The sequence below is a fragment of the Parambassis ranga genome, chromosome 19 (assembly GCF_900634625.1).
Source record: "Parambassis ranga chromosome 19, fParRan2.1, whole genome shotgun sequence".
In the NCBI taxonomy this organism is placed as follows: Eukaryota; Metazoa; Chordata; class Actinopteri; family Ambassidae; genus Parambassis; species Parambassis ranga.
This window is the reverse complement of record NC_041039.1, coordinates 11,910,518-11,923,522: the sequence shown is the minus strand read 5'-3', so window position 1 is coordinate 11,923,522 and position 13,005 is coordinate 11,910,518. Positions and strand designations below refer to the sequence as shown.

The 13,005-nt window shown below is 41.6% G+C and overlaps 3 protein-coding genes across 7 annotated transcripts; 1 reads left to right on the top strand and 2 right to left on the bottom strand.

Moving 5' to 3' along the window:
* Positions 1 to 43: 43 nt before the first annotated feature.
* On the bottom strand, positions 44 to 3,286 carry sult1st6 (sulfotransferase family 1, cytosolic sulfotransferase 6). The gene is made up of 7 exons (XM_028431844.1): positions 2,562 to 3,286; positions 2,138 to 2,266; positions 1,650 to 1,747; positions 1,326 to 1,452; positions 855 to 949; positions 586 to 766; positions 44 to 364 (listed from the first exon to the last, which is right to left on the bottom strand). The coding sequence occupies exons 1-7, from the start codon at positions 2,746 to 2,748 to the stop codon at positions 252 to 254; spliced, it is 930 nt and encodes a 309-aa protein (XP_028287645.1). The 5' UTR covers positions 2,749 to 3,286; the 3' UTR covers positions 44 to 251.
* Positions 3,287 to 5,405: 2,119 nt separating this feature from the next.
* LOC114452609 (tectonic-3-like) lies at positions 5,406 to 9,093 on the top strand. 2 transcript variants are annotated; one of them, XM_028431999.1, is made up of 14 exons: positions 5,406 to 5,971; positions 6,077 to 6,191; positions 6,273 to 6,370; positions 6,479 to 6,591; positions 6,678 to 6,786; positions 6,936 to 7,048; positions 7,145 to 7,183; positions 7,326 to 7,400; positions 7,479 to 7,598; positions 7,679 to 7,777; positions 7,910 to 8,013; positions 8,093 to 8,240; positions 8,518 to 8,652; positions 8,725 to 9,093. In XM_028431999.1, exons 1-14 carry the CDS (start codon positions 5,671 to 5,673, stop codon positions 8,968 to 8,970), a joined length of 1,815 nt encoding a protein of 604 aa, XP_028287800.1. In that variant the 5' UTR covers positions 5,406 to 5,670; the 3' UTR covers positions 8,971 to 9,093. The 2 variants fall into 2 exon arrangements, with proteins under 2 accessions (XP_028287800.1, XP_028287799.1); XM_028431998.1 differs by having other exon boundaries at positions 6,476 to 6,591.
* mto1 (mitochondrial tRNA translation optimization 1) lies at positions 9,044 to 12,717 on the bottom strand. Of its 4 annotated transcripts, none has more exons than XM_028431996.1 (13): positions 12,571 to 12,717; positions 12,020 to 12,222; positions 11,739 to 11,938; positions 11,546 to 11,663; positions 11,164 to 11,459; positions 10,973 to 11,085; positions 10,702 to 10,892; positions 10,506 to 10,636; positions 10,109 to 10,313; positions 9,831 to 10,002; positions 9,635 to 9,744; positions 9,397 to 9,554; positions 9,044 to 9,321 (listed from the first exon to the last, which is right to left on the bottom strand). In XM_028431996.1, the coding sequence occupies exons 2-13, from the start codon at positions 12,207 to 12,209 to the stop codon at positions 9,184 to 9,186; spliced, it is 2,022 nt and encodes a 673-aa protein (XP_028287797.1). In that variant the 5' UTR covers positions 12,210 to 12,222; positions 12,571 to 12,717; the 3' UTR covers positions 9,044 to 9,183. The 4 variants fall into 4 exon arrangements, with proteins under 4 accessions (XP_028287797.1, XP_028287798.1, XP_028287796.1 ...); XM_028431997.1 differs by having other exon boundaries at positions 11,164 to 11,462; positions 12,020 to 12,179; XM_028431994.1 differs by having other exon boundaries at positions 9,184 to 9,321; positions 11,164 to 11,462.
* Between the last annotated feature and the right edge of the window lie 288 nt (positions 12,718 to 13,005).

Here is a 13,005-nt window from a genome sequence, read left to right as displayed (position 1 = left end):
TAAGCTGCAATAAAGTGATGATTACACACTTATGTGCTTTGTATTGTTGAGAACATTTTTATTCATCCCTCACACGTACAGTACATTTGGATGATTTCCTCTGTACAGACATCCCAAGGTGCAGTGACTACAGTGTTTAACACCCAGATGTGAACAGTGAGTCGACCTGTTTAAAACTTTAGCTCATGCCAAATTAGCTGTTAGTGCGTCTGTCAGTCTTTGGTATACATGGTGCATTTGAGATTCCCAAATCAGAGCATGACCCTGAATGGTATGTCAAGATCTCTCATTTGCTTATCATAGTCTTCATCAAACACCTTTGACTGCTCAGCTGTAAAATGATTTGTCCAGTCTCCTACTTCACCTGGAAGAAGAGAACACAACAGTGTTAGATATAAAGACAAAAATATCCAATAGAAGCTGACATCTTCAACTTTAAGATGGTAAATAAAATCCACAAGCAACGTAGGAACCTGTAGGGGGTGCCATTGTAGTGTCATATACAGTGACAAAGACTCATTATGTTTTTTTACCCACACTTTTTAAACCATGTGGATCAGCAACTTAATTTTGACTGTGATGCACCTTTTCTCATGAAGGGGGAGATGGATTGATCGAAAACAGGCGATGGGATGCAGGAGTAGTTGGCCATCGGGTTCTCCTTCATGTTCTTAAAGGACGTAAGCTCCACAATTTGCCTGACAGCCTCATCAGAGACTGACACGTCTAGGTACCTCATGATGCGTTCCACTTCCCGCTGAGGATTCTGGGAAAATAAATGAATACGTGGTTTTTAAACATTTTCAAATGTTTGTCATTACAAAACAACTGAAGTTAATAAGGTATGTTCTCACCTCTTTCATGTCCTCATAGAAGAGGTAAAGGATATTCTTCTTCTCTCTCTCCAGCCAGTAACCTTTCACGTGATCATACCAGGAGCCCCAACCCACTGCAGAGACAGGACTGCAGTCTGTTGTTTTACTGAGCACAGGCGGACTATAAAAGTCTGACATTCATTTTTTAGGATGCTGGGCTGTGAGGAATCCCTTTGGCTGTTTATTGCCACAAAAATGTTTCAATGAATCTGATGCAGCTGCACCGCAGATGAGCTCAAATTCCTCTGTAGATCTGAAAAACTATTTTCACCTAATCTCATCACAGCCACTGAGGCGTGTTATGGAAAATTTCTCAAGTGCAAAAAATAGTTAAGAAGTCACAAACCATAGACCATCAAGGGTCAAACATGTTTGTGCATCAGATAGACATAGAAAATAACCAGTTTGATAGGATGTCCGACACAGTGGAATGTGATTAAACCTACTCACGTTCTCCTCGCATGAACTTGTGAATGTATCCATCAAAAGGTCCTGGTTCAGGCTGCGTCTTATTCATCTGGTCAAAGAAGTAGTAGCTGACCAAGTTGTCTTTGGCATTGCGTGCCACGTAGATAACCTGATCAGGAGGGACATGAAATGGATTTACAGCAGCGATACAGGTGATTTCATGAGGCTGGCTGTTTTAAAGACATTGTTAATCTCTTACCACAATTACACGCTGTGGATCACTCTGACCCAATACAGTGCACATTTACTATGCTGTATAAACACATAAAATAAAACAGCAGTTTGTTATCTCATTTCAAGTCTTACCTTGCATTTGTTTTCCCAAAATCCTGGAGGCACTAACTGGAAAGGAAGGTGTGTCTTGATGAGTCTTGGAGGATTCATTTTCTTCAGAAGATCAAGACCTGACAAACACGTAGAGAGACAAATTACTTGTCAAACGAATAATTGTCAAAGTGAATAATCCAGAGATAGTTGGTATCTTGAAAGCTAAGAGCAGCTCTAGGCCAGATGTGCTGCTACAAATACTACAGCAGAAAGACTTAGTTATCTTCCACCAGCAGACGTTCCACTCTTTACATGATTGGAGTCTGCCACCTATGCAGTTAGGCAGATTGGAGCTCAAGAATTATGGGTTAATAGCAGAAGAAACAAACACTTGTGAAAACATTCTTCCAGGAATGGGATTTGTAGGTTGTGACACATTGTATTCGAATGTTGCTGGAGAGAATGTGTTTGGCTTGAGTGACAGAAAATAGTAGCTTTGAGGAATATAAGTGAGAAAAAATACACACCTGAGGGGATGGGAGGTGGGGAGGCGATCTCTAGGAAGGGACTGCGGACGGGTGTGGGTGCTCGCTTGCAGGCCTCAGCATCTCCATTGTGAAGAAGCAAGTCAATTATCTCCTGGGTCCATGTGGTCCCTAATGTCCCCATAAAGTACAGGCACTAACTGAATAACTGGGATGCTTACACTGACAGGTATGACACACATAAAACAAACTGACTAAATAAAATGTTCAGCCCTGTGGAAAACAAAATGTTCTTCCTGTGTTGTTTTTGTGGTAAAATAAAAAAATAATAATATATATATAATAATGATAATCTTCACACCTCATCAAAAAAAACTTGAAAAGCGTTTGTGTGTAATGCTCTGAAGACAAAAGAGACAATGTGCTTCAAAATTTACAAAAGTACTAAATATCTATCTTTGAGTACCTGCTTTGGGGTAGGTGGCGATGAGAATATCTGATGGGTCAGGTTTAAAAGCCCAAACGGAGTCCCAGTTGTTGGCGATGTGGCTCATGAGAGGTACTCCTCTGACCGGGACAAGAGGGAAGCGACCGATGGAGGATGCTGCCTTCTCAATGGCCTCGCTGTAGGTTAACTCTTCCTTCTCTGACATGACTGACAGCAGTTTTCAGGAGAACAAAAAATCTGACTGTGAAATGTCTCGAGTGAGGCCAGTTCTGACCTCAGGTCCTGCCTTCAGCTGTTTGTCCCTCCACTGGCTTTGTCAAACATTCACTGCTGGGAGGCTTTTTCACTCCATAAATTCCACCTGGCTGCAGATTCCTGTCTGCTTACTTCTCAGGCACGCCGTGTGTGTATACAGCCTTATCCCTGCTTTGTGTTTCCAGGTTTTTTGATTTTTTTTGTTTGTCCCCTTGTTTCCAGCGTGAGTCCTCTCCAACATCTGAGTCCAAAAGCAGTAGATTCTCCAAAAGAAAGTCCTTCCAGCTGAAGTCTAGTGCCTTAGTCACACTAAAATGTATTTTCTTCACTCCCTCTTTCTATCTTTGTAAGCTGGCTGTCTGAGTGCTTGTACCAGGTTCTTATCTGTCTGCGATCACTGGAACTTGCACCAGGAGACCTACACTAAAGTGCCCTTATGTAACATTCCCAGTTACGTATGAATTCCACTTTTGCTCACAATACTATGATTCCTCTGTAATTTGAGGAAGGAACAAGGGAGGGTCTTAGAACAGCCCAATCCACAGAGAGGTGAACCACAATAACACACACAGTGCATAAAAAGATGAACTGTATGCTGACTAATTTTATGCTTTTTGTTATTTCATTTTACCCACTTCTACCAAAGCAAACAATAGTTTGTGTAGCTGGGAGGGGACTGGATTTTGGTCCAAATAAAAACAAAGCTCACATTCCAGCTGAAACACACCTTTGGACCCTTCATACTTAAAAGTCAACAACATGCCGAGCTAAGTCGAGTAAAACAGGTCTGTAGAAACATGTTGGGTGCATATATATGGTCAGTTATACAGAGCGCACTGAGCCTCACTTTGTCCTTTCACCCAGAGGCAACTGTTTAGATTTTGCATTCCAGGATTTCCACTTTCAATATCCTGCCAGGATATTGAAAGCACACACTGTCTGCTGTAGAGTTCAAGGCAGTTTGTCAATAACCTTTAACTTTCTCTGTTTTATTTTTCACAAGGGCTGTATATGCATACATATGTTCTATGTATGCACCAATCACTAAGGCAAATTCCTAGTAATGTGAATCCCCTTCACTTACATGGCAATAAACACGATTCTGATTCTGAAAACAAACTCTTGTCAATGTAGTAACACACTATTTTAGAACAGTATAAACATCTATGAGAATCACAAGGGAAGAGTTAGCTCTCAGTTTGGAGACAGAATATTCCTGTTTGAAGACACAGGGGTTAACTTCCCATAATAATAAGTAGAATGACTAACAGATGACTTTGCACTCATGTACGGACATTGTTTGTCCAAAATCCCCACAGATAGGCCTCAGTCATTTAATTGGTTGAAGTACTAAACTAAACAGCCTGGGATGCATACCAGCTGTGTTAGTTCTCCCCAAGTGTGATGTTTTTTACATAAACACTTTTTTCAATATTAAGAAGCCACTTTGAGCTATTGTTATGTATCCGTGTCTCTACATTTATACAATCCATACATTGTATTGCAGACCCAAATCACCTATAATTTCAGTGTAAACCGGGCACATGTTGTTCTGAGCCCAGCACGCCAGAATAAACATTTGGACCATGCTTTTTATTTTTCTTGTCTCAAGTTTAAAATTTGCCTGTAAAAAAGAGTTGTGTAATGTTTTATGTGGCTTGGGACCATGCTGAAGTCTGAGAAAGTCTGCACTCCAGCATCAGCATATTTGGCACCAAACCTACATTATAAATTAGGTTGCTGTTTTGCTGAAGGTTTTTCTTTGGAAGGGAATTAACTTTAAATACAATAATAATAATACATTTTATTTGTAATGCACTTTACATTTGTGAACAAATCTCAAAGTGCTACATAAAATCAGCAAGGCAGCAGTGTACACTAGTCAGTAAAATTAGCAAGGCAACATTATAAAACTAATCAATAAATAGGGGTTAAAAGAACAAAAGAAGAAAGAGCCTTAAATACCCTTCCTCAAGAGGTTTTGCAACGTATCAAAATGTAACAGCATTTTAAAGAAATTTATTAGGACAATGCATGAACTTTCAAGCTGTACTTTCACAATTTTTTACCTTTTTTCACAATATAGTTAACCTGGTCAGGAGCTTTTGTAAAAACTGTAATATTATGTTTCAATTACATTCTCCTCAAATGAACTTGTCCCATGCATACTGTAGTGTCTCACTGAAAAAAAAAAAACATTCTTTCATATTGCATGCCAGGATGAAAGCAAGGTACAGAAACAATAGAGAATAGGTAATCTGATGTGAGCATTGTATTATGCATGTGAAACCGGATAACTTTGAGCAACAAGATTAAGATGCAAGACAAACACCTGGGATTGAATGGATGGATGGGAGGATAGAACATATCCTGGATGGGCCAGACTCAATGGTCACAAGTTACACCTATATTTGACTATTTTATGCAATACCTCTACCTATTAAATTTACATTTAAGTAGTTTAAAGATTAGCTTACGTCCTTTAAGATTAGATTTATTTCTAAGTGTATAAACTCGTGTTTTTACGGAAGCATATGTTTTTCTCTTTTCCTATTTTACATGCTTTACGGTAGTGTTACCCTATAAACGGAAGTCGCCTATACAGCTTCCTTGGTAACCAGAAGCTTGCTCCGCGCAGGGTTTATTTATGTTTATGTTTAGCATGTAGCTAAATAGTTCCTCATGTGACGTTTATGGAATGTTTTAAGTAATTTATACACGTGCTATTGCATTCTTTGTGTAGAGTTTGTGGTTGCAACGTGCAGTGCATGTGAAATACTTAGTCGAAAAGTTAGTCGTGTAGCTAACTTTAGCTAGCTAGCTAATTAGCTAGACCTCCCCGTGTTTAGCGCACCATGTCTGTGTTGAAGAAATGAATTCCCGCTGGTGGTTTCGTTGTCTCCAGATACTTATCATATTGTGTGGACGATTGGCTCACAATGACACAGAGGCATGGGCCAATTCCACTCCAATAAATGGCGAGGCTTTCAGTTTAGCCACCCCTACTCCGGGCGGCAGTGTGGTCATGAGCCCCACAAATATCAACGCTACAGAGGAGGTCACCCCACAGCCCACTGTGAACTCCACGATGAACACGACACTGTTTAAAGCGGCCACTGTGGTCACTGAGGCTCCGTTTTCAAGCACGGTTCAGCCTGTATTGACACTGCAAGGTAACGTACTCCTGTAACAATGGTTAATGAAGAGTTGACTGGAAAAAGACATAACCTTTAAAATCCTTTGACAAATAATATATCCCCTGTCTTGTTGAATTCCAGGCTGCCTCTGTGATCTAACCCCTGATTTTTGTGACATTGGCTGCTGCTGTGACACAGTGGATTGTGGTGTTGCTAACTTAAGTACAGTCTTCACTGGATGTCCACAAAGTGCTATGTAAGTGCACATATTGGACCACAGGGCTTACATTTCACCAGTATGACATTAAAAACAAAGCTTTAACCATATATTTCACAGATCAGGAGTTTGCATCGAGAAATGGCTCATGTTCAGGGCTAATGTTGATTCAGCCCTCATCACTGTGACTGACTCTCTGTTTTGTGTTCAGCTACAAGGTAAATAGTTTAAATAATCATTTTCATAACCGAGATTGAAATTAGCACACACACATAAGCATCCCCTGATTATTCTTTTGTAAATTGTTCATTTTAACTTCCCAGCAGATAAATCTCCCCAGACTCCCCCAGCACTACTTCAGTATCCAGCTTTAGGAAACTCATACCACTTCTCAGCACCAGAACATACAACCATCAGCTACAGCAGAGACTTTTACAGGGTAAAACGATACGCCTTTATGCTTTTTTTCTATTAAAATACTGCACGTTTGTTTAATTAAATATTCTTAAAAATACATTTTTGTAGGTTGATGATGTCATCCAGACATATTTCTCCAGCTCTTCAGTGCGGGGTCTCCTCCGCCAGCCTGCAGCAGGTGTTGCTTCTGCGCTCTGTATCAACCACAACCCTGCAAGTAAGTTCACAGCACATAAAAATCACAGTGCAAACACAGTCCTGCTTTCTCTGTACAATTTCTGCATATTTCTTTTATATTTAGAGCATTTTGTGCTGCACTGTTTCTGTATCTCATAACCACAACTCCTGTTTTCCCCCTGCTTATAGAGTTCTTGAGGTCCGTGTCTCTGTCCTGCAGCCGCCTAGTGACTCCTCAGTCCTGCGCCACAGATCCACATCTCAGCGCCCACTCCTACTTCTCTAGCATGAGTCTGATCAAGGTCAGAAAGTTCATTTCACTATGAGATTTTAAATACATAATAAAGCTCATATATAGCTCACCAGTTAGACAAACATTAACATTTTATGTATTACAGATTCCAGCAGCAGAGATGGCACCTGAGTCAGACCTTCTTGTGAGTCATGGATTATGACTGCAGCAATGTATTTAAATAGTATAAAATTTGTATTTACAGCAAAAAATATGACTGAATCTTGCTTGTTAATATTTTAAAGGTGTGCTGTGTGTTCTGCAATGCTTTGTAATTCTGCTTTCAGATCCCGGTTACTCCACTGTCTGACTGGCCTGCACCAAGCCAACAGAACAACACCTGTGTTAATGCAGTAGAAAGGGTGAGTGATGATTAATGTTTTTAATAGGTTAATGATGAAACATTAAATTTGCTTCTACTTTTTCTGACTGTCCTGCAGGTGGAGTTTGTAATAGGTTACACAGGCAGAGGCGAACTCATGTATGCCACGGTTGATGTAGTCTTGGCTGATGTGAAACCTAACCAGTTGTTGATGCAGACTCACTCTGTACAATTCCAGGTAGACTCTTTTAAATCTCAAACATGAAATTAACTGTAACAAGAAAAATAATATGATTTAATGCCATTTGTATTTTGCAGTTGGCCACACCCAGCCCCACTCCAGGTGGACTAATCCCAGCGGTTGGACTGAAAGTAGGATCTCCTGTCATTGGTCGCTTTGAGGGAGAAATGAGTCCTGTATCCTCACTAATCATTTTTAAAAAAAAAAAATTAAGTTCTTTATGTCAAGTGATTTGTAAAATTAGTTTCTAGTAAGGAAATTAATCTAAATCACAGCAACAAACTGCACATTCCTTAACACTGGGTCAGCTGACAACGCTGGGGGTGTCACAAGGTGGGGAGTGTTCTTTTGACCCCAGCAGACGTGCACCCATCCTCTTCACACACAACACCCTCACTGGTTGCACATTCAGGTGGGTCCACACTATTTAGTTTTTTGGCACTGTGGACAAAAATGAGTGACAGTATGCTTTGTTTTCGTGTGCTTTCTAGCTCCCCCTCTGGTGACTGCTCAGAACTGCGTTCACAGATTTATGGGATCTTGCAGGGACTTGCTTCTCCTGATGTGGTAGCCATGAACTCAGGCCCCCAACCAGACTGGACAAGAGTCATTATTCATGAGTGTCCTGTCAGTCTACAGGTACATTTTCTCTTATCCTGGGCCAACGCAGAAACAAGATGTATATTTGCAACCAAATTTGCTGATGTTGAAAAACTATGTGCTGCTACTGTACCCAGTGCTCTTTGAACCCCATCTTGTATTAAGTTGGTTTTGATTTCTCTGGCCACATCATGCTCATATTTCCACTGAATCACTCCAGTGATTGTTTGAAGATACATTTAAAACTGCTACTTCTGCATGTGTGCTTGATTTATTAAAAGAACTCTTTCACTCAAATATTTTGTCCCCTTTTCAGGAAACATGTGACTCAGGCTGCGTCCTCCCACACTCACTCTTTATCCAAGTGCTCTGGGCTCGTCAGGGTCTACTTGAGCTTCCGCAAAGTTACATCTTAGGAGCCAAATATCGTTTCCAGTGTCGAACTTTCAAGGTACTACTCTCTCTCATTCAAATAACAAAGTCAGCTTCTATCAAAGTGTTCCAACATTCTCCTTTTTTTCAGTGTCCTCTGTCGTCCCCTCTCACTCTGACCACCACAGTTACCTTTGCTGACACCACAGTTTACCCAGAACCCCCCAGGGGCTCGCCACAACCTCACTGGAAGTTTCCATTTGGCTTCTTCACTCGAGGCACCGCTGAGCTGGATGGCTATGTTGTTATTAATGGCAGCGACACTGAGAAGGTCACATGGAGTTTAATGCTGTTCACAGTCTTGTTGCTAACAGGATTAGAATTCTTCACTAGGTAGCTGGATTGCTCAGAGTGGAGCGGTTTTAAAGTTTAAGAGATTGTTAATGGAGAAAATGTTTTATATAAATGTATTTAATTTGTTGAACTTTTTTATTAGATAAAAGTCATTCATTGGAAGTAACACTGGAATATGTGTCATCTTAAAATAACTTATTTTGCACATTTTACAAAAACACATACACATTTACAAGACATTTTACAAGTCATTACATCACTGCGGTAAAGAGACATTCCTTGCACACAGCTCCTCTTCTCTCTTCATCCTTTGACTTTTTGTGAACTGCACATAGTTGAAGAGACTGACAATGGCTGCAGGAGTTATTCCTTCCAGACGGGTTGCAGCACCCAACTGGAACACAAAACCACATTTTAAGAAATAAGATATTTCTTGTAAATACAATATGCTCCAACTATACAGACTTACGGTGCTTGGCCGAACTCTGTCAAGAATCTCCCTGACCTCCTGAGACAGTGACACTGGAATAGAGAGATAGTCAATGTCCTGTGGCAGAGACATGTTCTCCTCCTTCTGAATCCTCTCGATCTCCTTCTTGTTCAAGTCACAGTGAGGCTTATATACAGCTGTGAGACAGATCGGAGACATGTTTGAGAAGGAATGAACTAGGCTTTTGATTACAATGACAGACACAAGTTCAGATTACCCTCTATCTTGAGCCTTAGTGAGAATTCCTTGTAAGAGGAAAGGCACTCTGGGAAGGCAGATGCCAGCATTTCAAACGACATGTCGTTGTATTGCAGCACATCCATACCACTGAAGAAGAAAACAGGACCAACCATTGATCATAAATATTATTTAATCTGTATCCTGACATGGTAAGCAAGACAGTTGTCACTTACGTCAGTATGGTGCTCTTCACCTTACTCATACAGATGTCTGGAAGGGTTTTCTTCCAGTTGGGTGCAGACAGAGTGAGAGCCTGAAGGGCTAACAGTGCATCCTGGAGAGTGTTCTTCACTCTTACAGCCTCCTGGTAGCGCACTGAAGACACACATCCCACCTCCTCAAACCCTGACAGAGGAACAAGAAATATCTGTTACATTAAATAACTCCAGAGGTTGACTTACATCAGTTTTGTAAATCATACTATAAAATAAGTCACAGACCCTGTGCTTACCTTTTAGAGTAAGGCGGAGGTCAGCGTTGTCTGGTCTTAAAGAGGTTCGAAACTCCGCCCGGCTGGTGAACATGCGGTAAGGCTCTGTAACGCCTCGACTCACCAAGTCGTCGATTAGAACCCCGATGTAGCTTTCTGTTCGAGACAATGCCATTGTAGGCAAGGAGAGTGCACAGCGGGCAGCATTTACTCCCGCCCACAAGCCCTGCTCAGGCAAAAAAAAAATGTTTCTGCTTTATCTTCTGTAAAAATATAAATCTGTGTCAGTCTAATTCATCCTTTCAGGTTTTCACTGCCACAAAAGCATTATGATACAACAGTTTTTGCTCCCTCAGCCTGTGTTTGTGATGAACAATGGAGGTGTTAAATGACCCGCAATAATTGTACGAGCAGGTACCTGTGCAGCCGCCTCCTCGTACCCCGTTGTTCCGTTAATCTGACCAGCCAGAAACAGACCTTGAGTGTTTTTCACTTGCAGAGCAGGACTCAGCTGAGTGGGGCACACAAAGTCATACTGAACACCATAACCTGCGGAAAAAGACAGATATTTTAGATGTGCTGTAAATCACTTTACAAGGATTCGGGCAACTTACCAGGTGTGTGGATCTCCGCTCTGTGCATGGCAGGGATCTCCCTGATGAGGCGGAGCTGCATATCAGGGGGCATGGTCATAGACAGACCCTGTGGGTAAAAAAGGTCAGAGGTCATGCCCTCAGGCTCCAGCCACACCTGGTGACTTCGGCCTGGAAAGCGTAGCACTCGTGACTCGATAGAAGGGCAGTACCTGTGAGAGATGAGCACTGGAGTTACTTCTTTTAGGCTTTAGAACGGTGTGAAGTCTATGAAGTATGTGCATGTGTTTACCTGGGACCTTTGGTGTCTTGCTGTATGTGGCAGTTGACATGAAGGCTCTCCCTTACTACTCTCTCTACACCAGGTGTAGTGAAGGTCAGATAGCAGGGCAGCTGCTCCTCTGGCTACAAAGTATCAGTTTCAAAATAAAACACTGAAAACAACACGACACTTACTCTAAACCAGTATTGTTGCATACATACCTTGCAGCGAGTGTGGGTGTTAAGGAAGCTGAACGGAGACGGGTGACTGTCAGGAAGATGAAGCTTAACCAAGGACAGATCTACTGAGTCCTTCACAATCCTGGGAGGGGTACCAGTTCTCAGCCTGCCGATCCTCAGCCCCAGCCTCTCCCTCAGCGTATAGGACAGCCCTGCACTTGATGGGGCATCTCCAATCCGCCCCCCGGGAGATGTGGTTTGGCCCACAAAGAGGGAGCCAGACAGGAACGTACCAGTGGTAAGTACCACTGAGCTGGCTGAGATCGGCTGGTTGCTACCTGCTGTCACAAATAAAGTGAAAGCAGACTGCTTTAATTAACCAGTGAGGACACATTATTCTGTAGTGTTGGTTGGTTGGTTTTACCCAAACATATCCCAGTAACTCTGTGGCATCCAGGCTTCTCTGGGTTTGGTTCTGTTACCAGCAGCTCCTCCACTGAGCCCTCCATCACCGTCAGCCTTGGAGTGGACAGTAGCTCAGACTGAACATAAAACAGCAGGCAGATACAGACAGTCAAAAAAAACATTGTTAATTCACTCACTGCATCTGTGTATACCTGAATAAATTCTCGGTAGCGCTGGCGGTCCAGCTGCGCTCTTGGACCCCACACCGCAGGACCTTTCCTGCGATTAAGGATGGAGAAATGAATCCCAGCCCAGTCTCCTGCTCGGCCACACAGACCATCCAGAGCATCTACCTCCTTCACAAGCTGGCCCTTCCCTACTCCTCCCAAAGATGGATTACAGGACAGGGCACCTGGGATAATGTTATGGAAGCAAGAGGAATCAAAAAAATTGTTTCTTTTGTAGGTAAACCTTCCTATTAACAAAACCTTACCAACTGTGTGTATTTTCTGTGTAACCAGGAGTGTTTCAGCTCCCATTCTGGCAGCTGCAGCGGCAGCCTCTGTCCCTGCATGACCTCCACCCACCACAATAACATCAAACTGCTGTCTGGCATGGTGACTGTGAGGTCTGGAGACCAGCAACAGGAGACTCTGCAGGGGGGGAAGCCTCTTTGTCAACATGTGAGATGATCACCTGTCAAAATATAAGTTATACTATCAGATAGCATGAGTGCTAGCAATGTCCAAACAAAATGATCAAATAATATGGATAAAACTATAATGATCAAAATGATTATGATCAAAATGATGGTGGGTTGAATGGCCACACAGAGAAAGACTTGAGACAGTCCACCAATTTGACAACACTCATGTTTCATAGTTAAGATTATGTCAGTAATCTATAATCCTAGTATTATTATTATTATGATAATAAATGTTTAAAAAATATACCGAATGTCATTGTAATTGCGAAAGAGATTACAAGCACGAGATACAATACTACTTTAAAAAACAAAAACTTTTCTGTATGAGCGGTACTTACAGTTTCTTTTGCAGGAGACAAATCAAGTTTTTGTATAATGTCCAGTTGACGACAAGATACACGTAAACATGTAAAATTCGTACAATTCGTAACAAACAATCGTCTATTACATGACACAAACGCTCCTTATGGAAGCCGCCATATTGTCTGACGCTCTCAACCGTAATAACAAGTAAATAGGCGCACTGTTAAAGTTGTTACACTGTCAACTCAGTTGGCCCGTGCTTCAGATGTTATTGTGTCCTATTCATAAATCCGTGAATGAAATGAAAAGAGAGTGTATCAAAATATGAAGGGGGAGATTGAATTAGTTAGTATCGAGGCGATAGTTGGGAGAGAAAAAAAACTACAAAAATGGTGATGTTTTGTGTGCTGACTGCCACGTGTACTGTAGAAACAATCTATTCTTGATTATATCAGTATCGATCAAATATA